General features: G+C 45.8%; 1 protein-coding gene across 1 annotated transcript in view; it reads right to left on the bottom strand.

The window, feature by feature from the left end:
- Positions 1 to 19,082, bottom strand: part of MAN1A2 (mannosidase alpha class 1A member 2) — a 333,986-nt gene that overhangs the window by 116,412 nt on the left and 198,492 nt on the right. Inside the window, exon 6 of the mRNA XM_065408870.1 lies at positions 6,166 to 6,260. Within this exon, the coding sequence (XP_065264942.1) occupies positions 6,166 to 6,260 (95 nt within the window). The remainder of the gene's footprint in view (positions 1 to 6,165; positions 6,261 to 19,082) is intronic.

The following is a 19,082-nucleotide window of genomic DNA, read 5'->3' as shown; positions in this document are numbered from 1 at the left end:
TCATCCTGCAGTCCCTGTGCTCAAAGTCCAGTGCAGCACTGACTTGAAGAAGCTCAGTGAACATGTCATCCTAAGTCCTCTTCTTTCTCCTCCTTATCTGGGTCAGGCATTCTGTGGATGTGGAGGGGAAGACCCTCAAAGCTGCAGCAGCTGCAGATAAACACATAAAGTTACCGCTGTCAGTATAGTCACTATGGAAACTGAAATTTAAGATGCAGAACTTGCTCCCCTAAAGTTTCAAGAACTACAAGTTCATTTTCACTTCTGGCTGGGATTGCTTGTGCCAGTCACAGCACCAGCCACGGTGAGTATGGCCCATTAGAGATTAGGGAAATGAGGAGAGAATTGCTTGGTTGCATAAAACTACTAACATAGGGCACTGACACTGGATACTGGCACCTTTTCCCACAGGCAGTGGTGATTTTAGCTGATATCTCACTCCTGATGGTAACAAAGATACAGAGAACACAGCTGCTGCTGGCATCCCAAAGCCACTTGTGTCCGTATACTGCTAGGCTGTGTATTGCAATGGTGCCTGCCAATGTTATCACTGAGTGCCGTGGGAAATTGTCCTACCACAGAGGAAGAAATAAGGCTGCCATCCCTAGAACCCTGCGACAGAGTATTGGAGAGCACCTCTGTGAAAATTTCATCACGATCTCTCAGGAGGATTCAAGGGACACTCCTGTGTACATAAACAAACTGCTTTGCATGCTCCCTCTCCCCGCACCTAACTCTAGAGGGGACTGAAAAGCAGATAGCAACTCTACTTCTCTTGATTCTTCTAGCACGAGTAAATTAATGAAAAGTCAAAAGCTGTGTCCTGCTATTTTGAGGGGGCCATCCCTGGAATGGAAAATTTATGTACACGCTTACCTGAGGTTCATTCCCCTGCATTGGGCTTGCCCATGCTCTATTGACAGGACTGGCTGGACTGCAGTGGAGTCAAAAACAGGTCCTAGCTTGCTGTGCAGCTGGATCCAGTTGCCTGTCTCCCATCCTCCTCCTCTTCCTTGTCCACCCCCTCCTCCTTTCTGTTCACAGCAGAGACTTGTGACTTGGGCTCCTTGGAGATATAGACGGTTCAGCTCATTGTAAAAGTGGCAGGTCTGCGGCTTGACACCAAATTGATTGTTGGCCTCCTGGTATGCCTGCTGAAGCTCCTTGGCTTTCACGCAGCACTGCTGCTGGTCCATTATGCCCCTTCTCCTGCATACCCTGAGCACAGCCTCTTCTCCCCACAGGCCCAGGAATTCCAATATATCTTGTCTCCTCCAGGTCGGAGTGTCTAGCTGGCATGGTCAGCTAGGCAGTTGCACACAACAGCGGAGAGCTGTTAGGTGTGCTCTTCTCGCTAGGCAATCAGGAAAAGGAATTTCAAAAATCCACAGGGCTTTAAAAGGGAGGAGTGTCTTCCAGTGTACATGACCACTGGGCAGTGGAATTCACAATGGTGACCAGAGCAGTTAGTGTGGGACAACTGCTGGAGGACTGTTAGGGTTGACAAAGGTAACGGAGTGTCTACATGCGTGCCGTGCCAACCTCTGTACATAAACCTTGGCTCAACACCACTCCGGGAGGTGGTGTTATTATGTCAGAATAACAGGCCACTTACTCAGTCGGAAACAAATTTAAGTGTAGACACATGCACAACTGGGTCGATGCAAGACTCCTTACATCAACATAACTTATAGTATAGACCAAGCCTAAGAGTTATGTTGCTTCCCAGTTAAAGTGGGATAAGATGCCAGCTAAATAAAAAAAGAACTTTTGTGTGTCAATGTAAGGGAGTTTATGATGAAAAACTGAAGTTTATCTATATGGAAAAAACTTTTCTGTGTAGACAAGCCCTTAGCATTTATAAGTTCATGAATTAGTTTATTAACTGAAATTAATTAAAATGGGTTCTTTAAGAAATTTTTTATCAGTTGTCTAACTTCTTTTTAATATCTGGAATAATTCATAGATGATCAAAATGGCCAGAAGTGACCATTTTGATCATCTAGTCTGACCTCCTGCATAGCACAGCGATAGAATGTCACTCAGTGACATCAAGCCCATTACTTTTGGTTGAGCTAACAATAATGGAAAAATGCAAACTCTTCAAACTCCAAAATACAGTTAAAACTAACTGAAATTTTATGCTTGGCTATATTTGAAGGTGGTGTTTTTTCTTTTTCTTTTTTGGTTGATCATTTTTGCCATTACTTTCATAAATGACAGTTTCTCATTCTACTTCAGAAAATTTGACAGTGAACTGCCCTCTTTCAGAATGGCTGCTATCTCCTACTGTTTTCAATGAGATTGAGGCCACATGCTGTGCTTAGCCAAAATAGCCACTCTTTCCATTCACTGGCTTCTCATAGTAGGGTTACCATACGTCCGGTTTTTCCCAGACATGTCTGGCTTTTTGGTAATCAAACCCCCGTCCGGGGGGAATTGCCAAAAAGCCGAAGATGTCCAGGAAAAATACCTCCGGCCGGGCACTTCCCCTCCCGGGCTCCGGGGGCGCAGGGTCCAGAGGCATAGGGGCTGCCCGAAGCCGGTAGCGCTCGGGCAGCTCGGCTCTTAAACAGAGCCGAAGAGTCAGGGGAGGAGCACAGCAGCCGGAGCCCGGGAGGGGAAGTGCCCGGCCGGGGGCGCAGGGTCTGGAGGCATGGGGGCTGCCCGAAGCCCGAGCATTACCGGCTTCACGGTTTGCCGGGCAGCCTCCAGACCCTGCGCCCCCGGCTGGGCGCTTCCCCTCCCGGGCTCCAGCTGCACTGGGGAAGCGCCAGCCAGGGGCGCAGGGTCTGGGGGCTGCCCGGCAAACCGTGAAGCCGGTAGCGCTCGGGCAGCCCTTTTCGTGTGGCTGGGAGGGAGGAGGGGGAATGCGGGGCACTCAGGGGAGGGGGCGGAGTTAGGGCGGGGGCTTTGGGGAATGGGCGGGGAATGGGCGGAGTTGAGCAGGGAAGGGGTGGAGTTGGGTGGGGCTGGGAAAGGGGCGGGGCCAGGGCCCCGTGGAGTGTCCTTTTTTTTATTTTTTAAATATGGTAACCCTACTCATAGTCCTCTCCTCCATTTCCTGATAGCATAGGGAGACACCATCTTTTGGGAGGACAGCTTGGTTTCACTCCCACAGGAAGCAATGGAAGCCAGTACCTGTTTTGTAAGAAGGCATTTTAACGAAAGGTAGCCTGTGGCCTCAGGCCCATTAAAGACAATGGGAAATGGTGGCCATTTTGAAATGTGACTCGTCATATGTTTCTGTTGAGGAGATTTTATTCTTCAGCCTCTGATGACAGATACATTTCAGTTATGAAAATGCCAGCAAAAATAACTATTAATCTTAAATATTTATTTTAAAACTATAACCCAATGCACCAGATCTACTCAACAGAGAGGACAAGAGGAAATAGAAAACTTGCAGTGTGTATGAACAGTGGTCAGAAACTAGGACTTCTGTGTGCAGGGGAGTATAGAGAACAGTAGGGAAGAAGAAAATGGGATATATCTCCTGCTGACTTGCACTGCTCTTGCAATGCAAAGCAGCTGTAAACCTAGTTTAACTGGCCAGTATGCTCTGGCTGCTTTGTGTTGCTCCAGAGCAGCCTAAAGCAGCCAGAGTGTACCGGTGAATCAGATTCTAACAGTTACATATTTTTAATGATTTCCAGTTCATACGACGTACCTACAAATCATTAGATGAATCTCAGAGAATCATTACTTTTGACTTTCTTGTTCAGCGTTCACGTTGAAATTTTTAATAATTTCAAAAAACAATCATAAACACCCATATGGAAATTCCCAGACAAAAATGATGTGAACGTGGAGTTAAGGTTCACAATGCTTGACAGTAATTTAGGGTAAAATATATTACAGAGATGTTGTGATTATCCCAACCCCAAACATTACAAACCCAGGCACTCCAGAGTTAAGTTTCTAAATTTAAAGAAATAAAAAAATGGTAAAGTATGGAAATGCATTATAGAGCACTGGTTCTCAAACAGGGTTGTGGCTGAAACCTGGTGCCCTGAGTCCTGGCTCCCCCCGACTCCCCCGCAGAGCTGAAGCGGGAACTGTGGGGCTGAAACCACGAGCCTCAGTGCCCCACCCCCTCCTGGGGCGGAAGCTGGAAGCCTCTGCTCCGGGGCTGAAGCCCTGAGCCCCAGTGCCCTCCACCCCTGGCTGAAGCCAGAATTGGTGGGGCTGAAGCCCCAACTCAAGCAGAAGCCCTGAGCACATGGGCAGAGTTGAGGGGGCACAAGGGTGTTGCCGCCCAAAACTACAGTGCCTTACCCAGAGTGGGGCAGTCCCAGGGGCAGCTCCACTCCCTCACCTCCTCCTCTCCCCCAGTCCTCCTAAGGCTCTGCCCTCTGGACAGGACGTAGACAGAGGGGAAGCTGGAGCCAGGCGGTGCAGGGAAGCTGCTCCTCTGGCTGGTGGTGCCACAGAGCGGGCAGCCATGACATTCCCGTGTCTGCTGCTGGTGCCCAGGGTTGCAGCTGCTCCTCAGCTCCCAGCCCCCTTTGACTGCTCACGCAGCCTGTAAGAGCTGCCCAGGCGGGGGACCTGGCTCTGGGGCCAGGAGAGCCCTTGGGGAGCAGCCACCCCAGGGGGACCCCTCCTAGCACACAGCCTCTAGCTACCCCTCTCCCTGCACCCTGAGCTACCACCCTGCCTGCACACAGCCCCTAGCTACCCCCTTCCCTGCACCCTGCGTTACACCCCAAACTGCTCACAGTCCCGAGCTATCCCTTGTCTGCACCCTGAGCGGTTTTCAAACTTTTTGAGCTGAGCCCCCCCTTTGAGTTATATGTTTTGGTTGCATCCCTCCACAATCCAGACAGGGTAGGTGGCCTGCTGAGGTGAGTCAGAGAGCGGAGGTGGTGCTTCCTCCCTGGACCCTGCTGTGCAGAGTTGGCTCAAGCCCCGCCAGCCCTTGCCACCCCAAAATAGAAGTCAGCCTACACCTATGCATGCATAAGGGTCCCACCCCTGGCCCGGAGCCCCGAATCTCCCTCTCCCACCCCTGCTGGGCCCTGGAGTTTTTATAGCATGTTGAAGGGGCCCTCAGAAAGAAAAAGGTTAAGAACCCCTGCTATAGGGCATCCAAACAACCTTAACTTCATCCTGAAGAAATAAAGGAGGAAAACAAAAGAGAAAGAACAACATCTAATGTGTCTTTAAAAATCAGTTTGATTTAATCTGAAACCACAAATATTAAAATGTTTTAATCATATGCTCATTCTGTGGTGTCATTATGGGGTAGAGTTACGGTTATTTGGGTGCACTAATTGTTCATATCCATACCTTAACACATTTGGATTTCAATTTAGTTTAATCTTAATTTTGAATTTTCTGGATTTATAGTGCTTTGTTTTGGGATAATTACAAACATCTCTGTAATATGCTTTACCGTAAATTACTTATATGTACTCTCAAACTTAGCTCCCTCTTAATGTAGTCATCTTAGAATTTAGATTTTTTTGAGGCTACATTAAACTGGAATAATGACTGTGAAACCCAGGGTGCTACACAATCAATAAATAAAGTACATACAAACGTTAATTTAAAATGTAATTTAAAAATATAAACGTGAGATGACTAAGCCAGAGAAGGACATTATACATTATATGTAACCATCAGTCAAGGCTCTTCTTGCAGTTACACCAATGTAAATCAGGAGTAACTCCACTAAATCAGTAGATTTACATCAGCGTGAAACTGGTATGACTGGGTGGATAATCAGTCCTTTCATCTTTACAAGTATTTTGAACCTCTGCTGAGAAAGGTGTGGCCAACACACAGCCCACACAACACATGAAGCTCATGGAGTTTAACTATGTTGCCTGGACCAGGTGTGGTCTACCGAGACTGCAGGTCCCATTATAAAATGCTCATGTGCCCCTTTTGACTAGAGGTTCTGGGCCAATATATAGCATTGCATAATGGCCATGGAGCTACAGTGGGCCGAACCTTCATATGCAAAATAAGAGCATTCACAATCTGCTACAGTTAATGTTAATGCACATGAGGCAGAGTCCTCAGGCTCCTAGTATATTTACTCTCAAGTGTAGTGAATATCACTTCGGCTGTATTTTCCACACTTCCTCTACCTAGAAAGGACAGAGATGTGCCATTACAATTTTTGGTTTAAAACTATGACAAAAGAAAATCTGTTACCTTTTCAGATTCACCATTGCCCAGGGAATGCCTGTGGGTGTGTTAAATGCCGGAAGGAGCTTTCCTGCTAGCTGCACTGCTTTGAGCTTGAACACCTGTGACAGTAGACAGAAGGATGAATTTCTAACAAACCTGGTTTTCTTTAGCTTACTATAAATTAAAGAGAGATTGTTACTTTAAAACATATATATCCCCCGATCCCATTAGGAAAACTTTAGATTATCAAAAACAATTTTTTTTCTGTTCTCTTTTCACGTTTATGATTTAATTTTTACTTGTTCACTTTCCACATTTCACTAAGATTTGAACATGAAGTTTCAATTTTGAGTTTTCATGCTCAACAGTGCTGCTCCTTGGATACACACTGAAGAATATGAAAAAAATCCAATTACTATTATTTGCTGTTGTAACCATGTTGGTCCCAGGATATTAGACACACAAGGTGGGAGAGGTAATAGCTTTTATTGAACCAACTTCTGTTGGTGAAAGGCACAGGATTTCAAGCTTACACAGAGCTCCTCTTCAGGTCTGGGAAAGGTACTCAGAGTGTCACAGAGACCATTAACTCCCCACTTCACCTTGAATAGTCTCTTGCGACCTAACTCTTCATGCTTAACAATCTGTTCTACTTTGTATTTGGCTGTAACACTCTGAGTACTTTTCCCAGACCCGAAGAAGAGTTCTGTGTAAACTCAAAAGCTTGTCTCTCTCACCAGCAGAAGTTAGTTCAACACAAGATCACGTCATCCACCTTATTTCTCAATCAATATTAGGTATTTGAAAACATCTTCCAAAACTATCTTTAAAAAAATCTCAGCCTAAGATTTCTCCCTAAGTCTGATTTTCCAGAAGGATTAATTCTGCTCAGTCTCTAGTCTAGGCCCCTCTGTCTCATAAGAATGATTCCAAACCATTTTCTATACGGCTGGAGCTAACAAAGCCCACCTAACAACAGTCAACAGTAATTAATCTGCATCTCTATGCAGCATTCTAGCACCTGAATTTAGGGTGGTTCACCTATGCAGGGTTCTGGAACCTGTCACATTGTCACAGTATCTGTGGAAACCACACCAGAGTCTATGCTTGTTCCATTTTGTATTATTAAATGAAAAAAAACTTAGTTAACCCAAAGTTAAGGTCCTAAAATTCATCCCTGTGGAATTCTGCTGGAAACACCCCCATTTGATGATGATTCCCCATTGACGACTACTTTTTGAGATAAGTCAGCCAGTTCTGAATTCATTTAATATGTGCTTTATTGATGCTGTAGAGTGCTAATTATTATTTTAAACAGAACGTTTTTGGCACGGAGTCAAATGCTTTACAAAAGTCTAAGTGTATTCAATGGCAAAAAGCTACATTAACACAGAGTTAAGGTTGCTTGGTGGCATGTTGTCCCCTTGCAGAATGTTGAGTTGAGCAAAATTCAAACTTTTGAAAATCAGGAAACACTCAGTTAACATTGCATGGGCAACCTTAACTCTGCCCTCTTTCAGAAGTGTCCCAATATGCCCCATTAACACACATACCTTTACTCTGCCAACCCCACAGTTGATGAAATGTACCAGTTCTTCACCTCTTTTTAAAATCCATTCCCTCTCACCCACAAGATTCCATCTAACACTATTAAAGGGTGGGGGAGGGCTGCTCATGCTACTTTCTCTCTATGCTCTTTGAACAATGCCTCAATATGCACATAGCACATACTCACCCTGGCCCATGGCATTATAAGATTCAGGAGGTTCCAGATCCCAGTGTAACTCACACACTTAGCCAACTCCCCAGAAAGAATATCACACGTGTACAATTTAAAAACCACTTCACAGCCTTTTACAACTTCCTTACACTTATTCACAGGATATTATCTCAACCTACATTTTGCTTAACCATGATTAAAGCACTAGAATTCTCTCATATTCCTGCTCACTGCTGACAATATCCTTTGTAATAAAAGCCTTATGCTCTGATACTGACAAAACCTACACATATTTGCATACTTGTGATGAAGTGGGAAGTTCCTGTAATATTTGCATGAATCCTAGGTGTGCCTCATTTTCCCCTATACTTTGCATTGCTACTCAGTGGGGAAAAAATAATTAAGTTTGCTCTCATGGCTCGTGCAGGAGGTGAGACTAGATGATCACAGTAACCCCTGTTTGAACTATAGCATATCTTTTAGAAAACATCTAATCTGAATTTTAAAATTGCCAGTGATTGAGAATCTACCATAACCCTGGGTAAATTGCTCCCATGCTTAATTACCCTCGCTGCCTTTATTAGCATTCTGAATTTGTCTAGCTTCAATATCCAGACACTGGATCTTGTTATACCTTTGTGTACTATACAAAAGCGCCCATTATCAAATATTTGTTCCCCATCTGGGTACTTAGGAATGTGATCAAGTCACCCCTTAACCTGCTCTTGGTTAAACTTAAATGATTGAGCTCCTGGACTCTATCACTATAAGGCATGTTTTCCAATCCTGTAAATAAAGCATACATTTTTTAACAGCCGCGGTAAGTAACCATTGGAACACTTTACCAAAGACTGTGGTGCATTCTCTCTCCATCACTGGCAATTTTTCAATCAAGATTGGATGTTTTTCTAAAAGATCTGCTCTAGGAATTATTTGGGGGAAATTCTATGGTGTGTGGCACACAGGAAATCCGACAAGATGATCTCAGAGGTCCCTTCTCAGGCTGGAATATATGAATCATTCTCAAGGCTCTGCTCTGAATCCTCTCCAATTTATCAACATCCTTCTTGAATTATGGATGCCTGAACTGGACACAGTATTCCTGTAGGGGCTGCACCAGTATCAAGTATAGAGGTAATATAATTTCCCTACTCCTACTCAATATTCCCATTTATGAAAAGTCCAGTACATATGAAATGGCTAAGGATTGGCATTACAATCTGTACTGTTTTGTGTGCATGTGTGTCTGGGGTCTGACATTTATGAAAAAAATGTGAAATTGCCAGTAGGGAGTTGTCACATCAGAGAGTAACAGAGCTCTCATGACCACTTAAGAACACAGAGCTCATTTCTTGGCAATATAGTGAAATCTAATCTTTATATGATGGGATATCCACAATGTAATTCTCTCCTCTGTATTTCAACTTTTTGGTAAACTATTAGTGCAGATAAGCCAAGCCTGCTGTCTGCAAACAGTTCATGAAACATGCTGTTTCACTGACTGAAGGGCTGTACTTTACATATTCAAGTCAGTTGTAGGACAAAAGGTTCATTCCATTTCACTGGCATGCATCACCATAAGTTTCTTTAAGAAACCTGAACAAAAGACACACTGCATATCAATCTTCTGGAAAAGGATTGTTTTGATTATCTGTGAATAGCCTATCAGGTATTCCACATCCCTATTCCTCTATTTTTAATGACAGCTTTCAGGGTGAATTTATCCACCTGAATTTTATTATCATCTCACCCAGAAAGAGATGCCACTTTGATTATGGTTATCAAAATAAGAAAAGACAATCACATAAAAGAACTGTTTTATATTTGAGGCCAGCAAAGGTAAACACAATAAATAATTGTAGATTTAATATAAGTAGCCTAGTTCAGAGAAAATAAAATGATAAATCATCCCTTTTATGATGTTAATAAATAAAATAGATGAGAATACTTTGTTAGGATGGCATATAGCCCTCATCCTCCTACATGCATGCAAATACCACTAAAATAAAGTTTGCTTTGTTCTTTTTACATAATGCTATTTTTTAAACATAGCAATATGCTATGGTGTAAGTTTCATACGATTTCAGGCTTGTATCATATATAAAGAATGACCGTCTATCCATTACTAGGGTTTTGTTATTTTAGGGCATTTTTTTAGTGTTTTACTTGTTTGCTGCTGTTGGGGTTTCTTTATTTGGTTTTATCAATCAAATTTGGAGTTTTTATGATCCACAAAGTTCCACCTTGTAAGAAAAAACAAGAATTCTGCATTGAGGGGGTGAGTTTAAGCAGTTCTTTATCTCTCCGGACAATCCATTCTTTGTGCCAAACAAGCTAGAGCTGATTTATGAGTTTAGAAATTCCACATGAAGCTTTTCATTAAGTAGCCAGTAATTCTGGAAATGTATATTCTGAGAGAATATCTATCTGTAATTTGACAATATCCTTAAAACATAGTTAAAATCAAAGGGGATTACAAAACGGTATTCAACTAAACTCTCAAAGTTCTAAAGGAAATACCTGACAAACAATTTTCTAGCAGTTCAGAGCAGTGTACGCCAAACAATCGAGGAAGGAATTTGTTTGTCAAAATGCAGAGGGAGGGGATTAAAGTTTCACGTATTCCATTTCTAGCCAAAAGCTTTTGAGGTTAAAACTCAGAATCCAGGTTCAATCAGACAGAAAGAGTCCTTGTAGTGATAAAAGGAAGTGATTAATTCTCACCTGACCTGAGAGATGAAAATAATGGAAGACAGGCTTCCCAAGAGAGAGAACTGATGACACCATGAAACAATGGATTTGAACAACTTTCTATTACACTGGTCTACAATTTTTGAGAAGTCATCTGCTTCAGAGATAAAATGTGCTATTTATTATGTATTTTGATGTGCTGAATTCAAATATGACAATTAAAACAACTGATTGGCTACTGTTTATAAGATATTTAAGTTTTTACATTGTATGTCTATGTATATTGTGAAGATAGTAGAGTTTTAATCATAAATTGTAAACCTAGGTCTTTTCATGTGTTTATGGTTGCTTTACATGATAATATTTCACCTGTCCTGTTTATGTAACACTTTAAAAATCAGCAAAAGGGTTATATAAATAAAATTTATTATGAAACAAAAGGCAAACAACTATTATGTACATAGTTTAGTCCTATTCAGTGTCTACTCGGCGCTTCTTGGCTTGTCTCTTGTATTCATTAAATGGAGCATCTCTTGTCACTGTCCAGCAATAGTCTGCAAGCATTGATGGGCTCCATTTGCCCTGATAGCGTTTCTCCATTGTTGCAATGTCCTGGTGAAATCGCTCGCCGTGCTCATCGCTCACTGCTCTGCAGTTCGGTGGAAAAAAAATCTAGATGAGAGTGCAAAAAATTTATCTTTAGTGACATGTTGCAACCAAGGCTTTTGTATGCCTTGAGGAGGTTTTCCACCAACAACCTGTAGTTGTCTGCCTTGTTGTTTCCGAGAAAATTTATTGCCACTAACTGGAAGGCTTTCCATGCCGTCTTTTCCTTGCCACGCAGTGCATGGTCAAATGCATCATCTCGAAGAAGTTCACGAATCTGAGGACCAACAAAGACACCTTCCTTTACCTTAGCTTCACTTAACCTTGGAAATTTTCCACGGAGGTACTTGAAAGCTGCTTGTGTTTTGTCAATGGCCTTGACAAAGTTCTTCATCAGACCCAGCTTGATGTGTAAGGGTGGTAACAAAATCTTCCTTGATTCAACAAGTGGTGGATGCTGAACACTTTTCCTCCCAGGCTCCAATGACTGTCGGAGTGGCCAATCTTTCTTGATGTAGTGGGAATCTCTTGCACGACTATCCCATTCGCAGAGAAAACAGCAGTACTTTGTGTATCCAGTCTGCAGACCAAGCAAGAGAGCAACAATCTTCAAATCGCCACAAAGTTGCCACTGATGTTGGTCATAGTTTATGCACCTCAAAAGTTGTTTCATGTTGTCATAGGTTTCCTTCATATGGACTGCATGACCAACTGGAATTGATGGCAAAACATTGCCATTATGCAGTAAAACAGCTTTAAGACTCGTCTTCGATGAATCAATGAACAGTCTCCACTCATCTGGATCGTGAACCATGTTGAGGGCTGCCATCACACCATCGATGTTGTTGCAGGCTACAAGATCACCTTCCATGAAGAAGAATGGGACAAGATCCTTTTGACGGTCACGGAACATGGAAACGCTAACATCACCTGCCAGGAGATTCCACTGCTGTAGTCTGGAGCCCAACAGCTCTGCCTTACTCTTGGGTAGTTCCAAATCCCTGACAAGGTCATTCAGTTCACCTTGTGTTATGAGGTGTGGTTCAGAGGAGGAGGATGGGAGAAAATGTGGGTCCTGTGACATTGATGGTTCAGGACCAGAAGTTTCATCCTCTTCCTCTTCCTCGTCTGACTCAAGTGAGAATGATTCTGGTGCATCAGGAACCGGCAGTCCTTCTCCGTGGGGTACTGGGCGTATAGCTGATGGAATGTTTGGATAATGCACAGTCCACTTTTTCTTCTTTGACACACCTTTCCCAACTGGAGGCACCATGCAGAAGTAACAATTGCTGGTATGATCTGTTGGCTCTCTCCAAATCATTGGCACTGCAAAAGGCATAGATTTCCTTTTCCTGTTCAACCACTGGTGAAGTTTTGTTGCATAAGTGTTGCAGCATATGTGTGGGGCCCACCTCTTGTCCTGATCTCCAATTTTACAGCCAAAATAAAGGTGATAGGCTTTCTTAACCATAGTGGTTATACTGCGCTTTTGTGATGCAAAAGTCCCTTCACCACAAACATAGCAGAAGTTATCTGCACTGTTCACACAAGTACGAGGCATCTCTGCTCACTTTGGCTAAACAGAAATGTGTCCCTTTGCAAAATCAAACACTGACAAATAAGAGAGCACGACACTGTATGATTTCTAGAGCTGATATAGGGCAATTTGTTCAGCAGAGTGATGTAAGCTTCGTTATGATTGCATCATCCATGACTTCTAGGAATAACATGATGCAATTCATATCATGTATGACGCAATACCAGCTTCAGATTGCATCATTCATTGTTTTGCCTAAAAAGCAAGTACTGTCCAAACCCAGTCATAGATTTATTCATAGATCCAGTCAAAGATGTATTTTAGTCATTTCTGGTTTAAATTGAGATCCCTTCCCTTTATAACTCACTTATCCTCCGCCATTCCCAAGTCAAGGGTCGTATATACTGACCCAATAGCATATCTTCAAAACTAGAGCCAATCAACAATTTTAAGCATCATTTTCGTTCTCAGTGACCCAGAATTAGTAGTTTGACTACATTTATTTCAGAAGCATTTTGGCTGTAGAGCAGTGTTATTTGTCCTCGTTATGGAGCAGCCAGTAGACTTTTCATAGTTAATTAAGGCTGTAGCCCAGTTCCTATTATAAGCCCTCTATTTTTCACTCCCCTCTAAAATCTGCAAATAAAGACTTACGGGGTTGAAAATCAGGAAGGTGCTTCTGGAGCAAATGTAAAAGTTTTCTATCACGTTTCATGCAAATTGAATGAGGGGTTCCTGAACTATGGATCTCCCATAACTGATTGGCATTCTGTTTGCAAGTTCTTATACCTTTATGTGCTCACTCTTAACTTAAAAAGTACACGGGGTACAGGCAAACACACATCAGTGAACTCCACTGGATCAGCATTATGCCCTTCATTGGTTTTGGGAGCACCCAAGTACAGAAAATAAGAGATTTGATGTTCTTTTCTGGAACATTTGCTCCAATTAATCATCTTCAGATTGCTGCGATATAAGGAGGGTTATCACTGCCTGCTAATGATCCACAGAAAGTTCACCAGACAGAGAAACTGCAATCAAGAGTAGAGCTGATACTGCATCCCTTGAGAGTGCTTTAGAGAGAGCCCCTCATCCACAGTAGACATGGGCAAAATGGAACCACCACCATTGCTTTCAATATCAAAATATCCTTTGGTCTATGTGAAGGAGCACCAGACTCGGAGCAAGGAGACCATGGGGGAGATTCATTTGACTTGAATGGGCCTCCACAGATTTACACTTGCTGAGGATCTAGCCCCATTAGCCCACTATTACTTATAATTCTATGGAGTTTACAAGCTGCCTTCTTGAGGAAGATTTACCCCTACTTTAGGGAGAAGCGAAGAGTCTCCCATCTCGCAAATGAACAACAGAGGGCGGACCATGTCACACATGTGTAGCTGGAATAAAACTGACATCTCTAACATGGCAGGTGAAAATCTCATCCATATAGCCACATTGTCTCTCAAGAATAATAGACAAAATCTATTTGCTTTGTTATGCTGTCTGCAAATATGATTATTCTTGCATAACCAATCGTCACAAAGCACTCTGAGGCCAACAGCTATAGGTAAAGGAAAAGTATCATTAAAAAATAAATATCACCTAGGAGTCCTAATTCCTCTGCTCACTAGATACTACTCCCTTCCAAAAACTGGTAGTAAAACCCAAGAATCCTGATAGCCAGCATTCTTCGACTGCCTAACAAATAGTTGAAACTGAAGAAATGTGTACTCCAGCAGGAAGAGCTCTGCAGGAAGAGAAAGAATGGTTTTACAGTTAAGTCACTGATTGGAATCCAGGAGACATAGGTTCTGTACTTGGCTATACTATAGACTTCCTATTTGATGCTGGGCAATTCAATTAAAACAGAATTTTCAGAGGTTACCACTAACTGTGTGTTCTTTATTTTCTGGGTACCCAAACTTCATACACTAAGGGTTTGATTTTCAGAAACACTAAGCACTCACAGCAGCAACTGAAAGCTGAAAAATCAGGCTCTAGGTGTGTCAAGTTAGGCCTCCAACTATTGAGGCACCCTAATTAATGGACACTTTTGAATATTTTGTCCATAAACCTGTCCATAACTCAGTTCTCCATGTGTAAAATGGAGATAATATCTCCGTTTCTCACAGGGATGTTGTGGAGATAATTTCATTAATGTTTATGAGGAGCTCAGATACCATGTTAATGAACACCACAGAAAAACCCAAGAATAAAGGGTTTGGGTTGTGTGCAGTAAATAAGGCATGAAGCCACACATTGAATTAATAAAAAAGAAACACTAAATCAAGTAAGCATTTGAGCACTGGCACCTGAGGTACCATGCATTGCCCACCCTATGCAGTGAATGAAATAGGGGACCTTGTGGAACTAATAATATCTGTCAAGTATCAGAAGGGTAGCCGTGTTAGTCTGTATCCACAAAAACAAGGTGGAGCCCAGTGGCACCTTAAAGACTAACAGATTTATTTGGGCATAAGCTTTTGTGAGTAAAAAACCCACTTCTTCAGATGTTTTTTACCCACAAAAGCTTATGCCCAAATAAATCTGTTAGTCTTTAAGGTGCCACCGGACTTCTCGTTGTTTTAATAATATGTGATCATCAGGGCCGGCTCTAGGTTTTTTGCCGCCCCAGGCAAAAAAAATTTTGGCTGCCCCCCGTCCCAGCCCTGGGCTCCTCGCCGCACCCTCCTGCCGCCCCAGCCCTGGGCTCTCCCCCCCCACCCATACCCCCTGCTGCCCCAGCCCTGGGCTCTCTCCCCGCCCCCACCTGCACCCTTCTTCCACTGCAGCCCTGGGTCACTGGTAACTCGCTCCCACGGCAGGTCATTCAGCAGGAATTTTAGATATGCACAGAACACAGACAGGATTGGTTCCCATATGGTTACAGAACTGCAGTAAAGTGGAACCATTTTCAGCTTGTGTGATTGGAGGATATCTGGATGCATATTATAAGACTGTCCTACATAAATGAGGAAAAGTTGAGGTGCCTTTATTATTCTTTTGTTCCACTCTTTCTTTCTATGGGGAATTTGCCAATGTAATATCACTGTCTTCCTTTTAAACAAACAAACAAACAAACAAACAAACAAACAAACAAACAAAAACGCAATGGCTGTTGAAAATAGCAATTCCAGTCCTAATAACCACTGGGAAGCATTTCTTGCTCAATTTTATCCTACTTTTTCTACAGCAAGTTACAGTGGATCAGTATATTTGATTTGGAAGAAATGAAGTAACAGCTGCCCAAACTGAGCTTGAGCACTCCTGAATTTTGAGGTGTTCAAATCTGGAAGGCAGGTGCTGGGGGGGGGGGGGGGGCTGTGGCTCTGCGGGGGAGCACGGCAGCATGTATGCAGCAGTGTGTCTGGTGCTGCGCGGAGCCAGACACGCTGGTCTGAGTGGCATGGTAAGGGGGCTGGGGGGTTGGATGGGTTGGAGGTTCGGGGGGGCAATCAGGGGCAGGGAGAAGGGGGGTTAGATGGGTCAGGGGTTTGGGGGGGCAGTCAGGGGACGGGCAGCAGTTGGATAGGCATGGGAGTCCCGGGGGTTTGTCAGGGGACAGGTAGGGTGTGGGGTCCTAGGGCGGAAGTTGGGGGGGTGTCAGGAGGGGGCAGTTGGGGACAAGGAGAAGGGAGGCTTAGATGGGGTCCCAAGGGGCAGTTAGGGGCAGGAGTCCCAGGAGGGGGCAATCAGGGGACAAGGAGCAGCGGCGCTTAGATAGGGGGTGGGGTCCTGGGGGGCAGTTAGGGGCAGGGGTCCCGGGAGGGGGTGATCAGGGGACAGGGAGCAGGGGGGGTTGCATGGGTTGGGGTTTCTGTGGTAGGGTTACCATATCTATTAATTAAAAAAAGAGGACCCTCCACGGGCCCTGGCCCCGCCCATTTCCCCACCCCAGCCCCGCCCCAACTCCGCCCCTTCCCCGCCCTAACTCCGCCCCCTCCTCCCTCCCACTCCCAGCCACGGGGAAAGGGCTGCCCGAGCGCTACCGGCTTCACGGTTTGCCGGGCAGCCCCCAGACCCTGCGCCCCCGGCCGGCGCTTGCCCAGCGCAGCTGGAGCCCGGGAGGGGAAGCGCCCAGCCGGGGGCGCAGGGTCTGGAGGCTGCCCGGCAAACTGTGAAGCCGGTAGCGCTTGGGCTTCGGGCAGCCCCCTTGCCTCCGGACCCTGCGCCCCCAGCCGGGCACTTCCCCTCCTGGGCTCCGGCGGCGCAGGGTCCGGAGGCATGGGGGCTGCCCGAAGCCGGTAGTGCTCGGGCAGCCCGGCTCTGTTTAAGAGCCGGGCTGCCCGAGCGCTACCGGCTTCGGGCAGCCCCCATGCCCGGCTCTTAAACAGAGCCGAAGAGTCAGGGGAGGAGCAGAGCCGCGGAGGCTCTGCTCCTCCGCTGACTCTTCGGCTCTGTTTAAGAGCCGGGCTGCCCGAGCGCTACCGGCTTCGGGCAGCCCCCATGCCTCCGGACCCTGCGCCGCCGGAGCCCGGGCGGGGAAGTGCCCGCCCCGGCGGCTGGGGTCTGGAGGCAAGGGGGCTGCCTCAAGCCCATAGCGCTCGGGCAGCCCGGCTCTTAAACAGAGCCGAAGAGTCGGGGAGGAGCGGAGCAGCCGCGGCTGGAGGCTCTGCTCCTTCCCTGACTCTTCGGCTCTGTTTAAGAGCCGGGCTGCCCGAGCGCTACCGGCTTCGGGCAGCCCCCGTGCCTCCGGACCCTGCGCCCCCAGCCGGGCACTTCCCCTCCCGGGCTCCGGCGGCGCAGGGTCCGGAGGTATGGGGGCTGCCCAAAGCCCGTAGCGCTCGGCTCTTAAACAGAGCCGAGCTGCCCCAGCGCTACCGGACCCTGCGCTGCCGGAGCCCGGGCGGGGAAGTGCCCGCCCGGCGGCTGGGGTCCGGAGGCAAGGGGGCTGCCTGAAGCCCATAGCGCTCGGGCAGCCCGGCTCTTAAACAGAGCCGAAGAGTCGGGGAGGAGCGGAGCAGCCGCGGCTGGAGGCTCTGCTCCTCCCCTGACTCTTCGGCTCTGTTTAAGAGCCGAGCTGCCCGAGTGCTATGGGGTTCAGGCAGCCCCCTTGCCTCTGGACCCCAGCCGCCGGCCGGGCACTTCCCCTCCCGGGCTCCGGCGGCGCAGGGTCCGGAGGTATGGGGGCTGCCCAAAGCCCGTAGCGCTCGGCTCTTAAACAGAGCCGAGCTGCCCCAGCGCTACCGGACCCTGCGCCGCCGGAGCCCGGGAGGGGAAGTGCCCGGCCGGCGGCTGGGGTCCAGAGGCAAGGGGGCTGCCTGAACCCCATAGCACTCGGGCAGCTCGGCTCTTAAACAGAGCCGAAGAGTCAGGGGAGGAGCAGAGCCGCCATTTTCCCGGACATGTTCGGCTTTTTGGCAATTCCCCCCAGACGGGGGTTTGAGTGCCGAAAAGCCGGACATGTCCAGGAAAAAGAGGATGTATGGTAACCCTATTCTGTGGGGGGCAGTCAGACGGAGTGGATGGTGGCAGGGTGGGGCTACCCTCCTTCCCTGTGGAGTGTCCTATTTTTTGAATGTTAAAATATGGTATCCCTGCCCTTCCCAGTGCAGCTCTCCATTCACAGCAGGCTGCAGCATGAGGGCTCAGCTTCCTCACTCCCTCCCCCTCTTTCCTGTTGGTAGTGGCCAAGAGAATGCTGGGAAATGTAGTTCTTTCCCTGCTCCAGGGCTGGCTCTATAGGCAGGGAGCTAACCAAGGAACTACAGCTCCCAGGGCCCCCTGTTGGTTCTCAGCTCCCATGCTGGATCCCTGCCGCCCCTGCAAATGGGCTGCCCCAAGCACATGCTTGCTTTGCTGGTGCCTAGAGCCGCCCCTGGTGATCATGTAAGTAAAGGCTACCTCATAGTGCATATGCAGAAAATGACAGAATTAACACTGCATGGACTATATAATTGAATGTTCATTATTCATGACAAAAATGATACCACAAGCTTAAAATATAACAAAATTTAAACACAAAAACTGTTAAATGTACAGTTAAGTGTCCTTAGCTACTCATGCTAAACATGAGACTTTAATTCCCCAAATTCAAATCTTGGAAAAACAGGAAATGCAGAATTAAGGTTCTCCCAAGTAATCCATTAAAAGAAAATTAGAGTTACAATAACCCCCCTACACACACACATAAATACTAGAACAACAGGAAATGTAGAGTTAAGGTGACATGGCACACAGTTCAACCACAAAATTTAACTCTGTTCTTGTATGGATAGAAAGAGAAACTAAGAACATTACAGCACCTTACCTATGTCTAACAAAAATCTGCCACTTTCTCTGTGCCCACCATTTCTCCAAATCAGGACTCCCATTCATACATTCCAACAGGATCCTCAACATGGTCCGTATAACAGTACTGACAGTGAGCAATTTCTACTGGTT

This window comes from Emys orbicularis, chromosome 1 (assembly GCF_028017835.1).
Source record: "Emys orbicularis isolate rEmyOrb1 chromosome 1, rEmyOrb1.hap1, whole genome shotgun sequence".
NCBI classification, from domain to species: domain Eukaryota; kingdom Metazoa; phylum Chordata; order Testudines; family Emydidae; genus Emys; species Emys orbicularis.
This window is presented reverse-complemented; position numbering and strand designations above follow the sequence as displayed.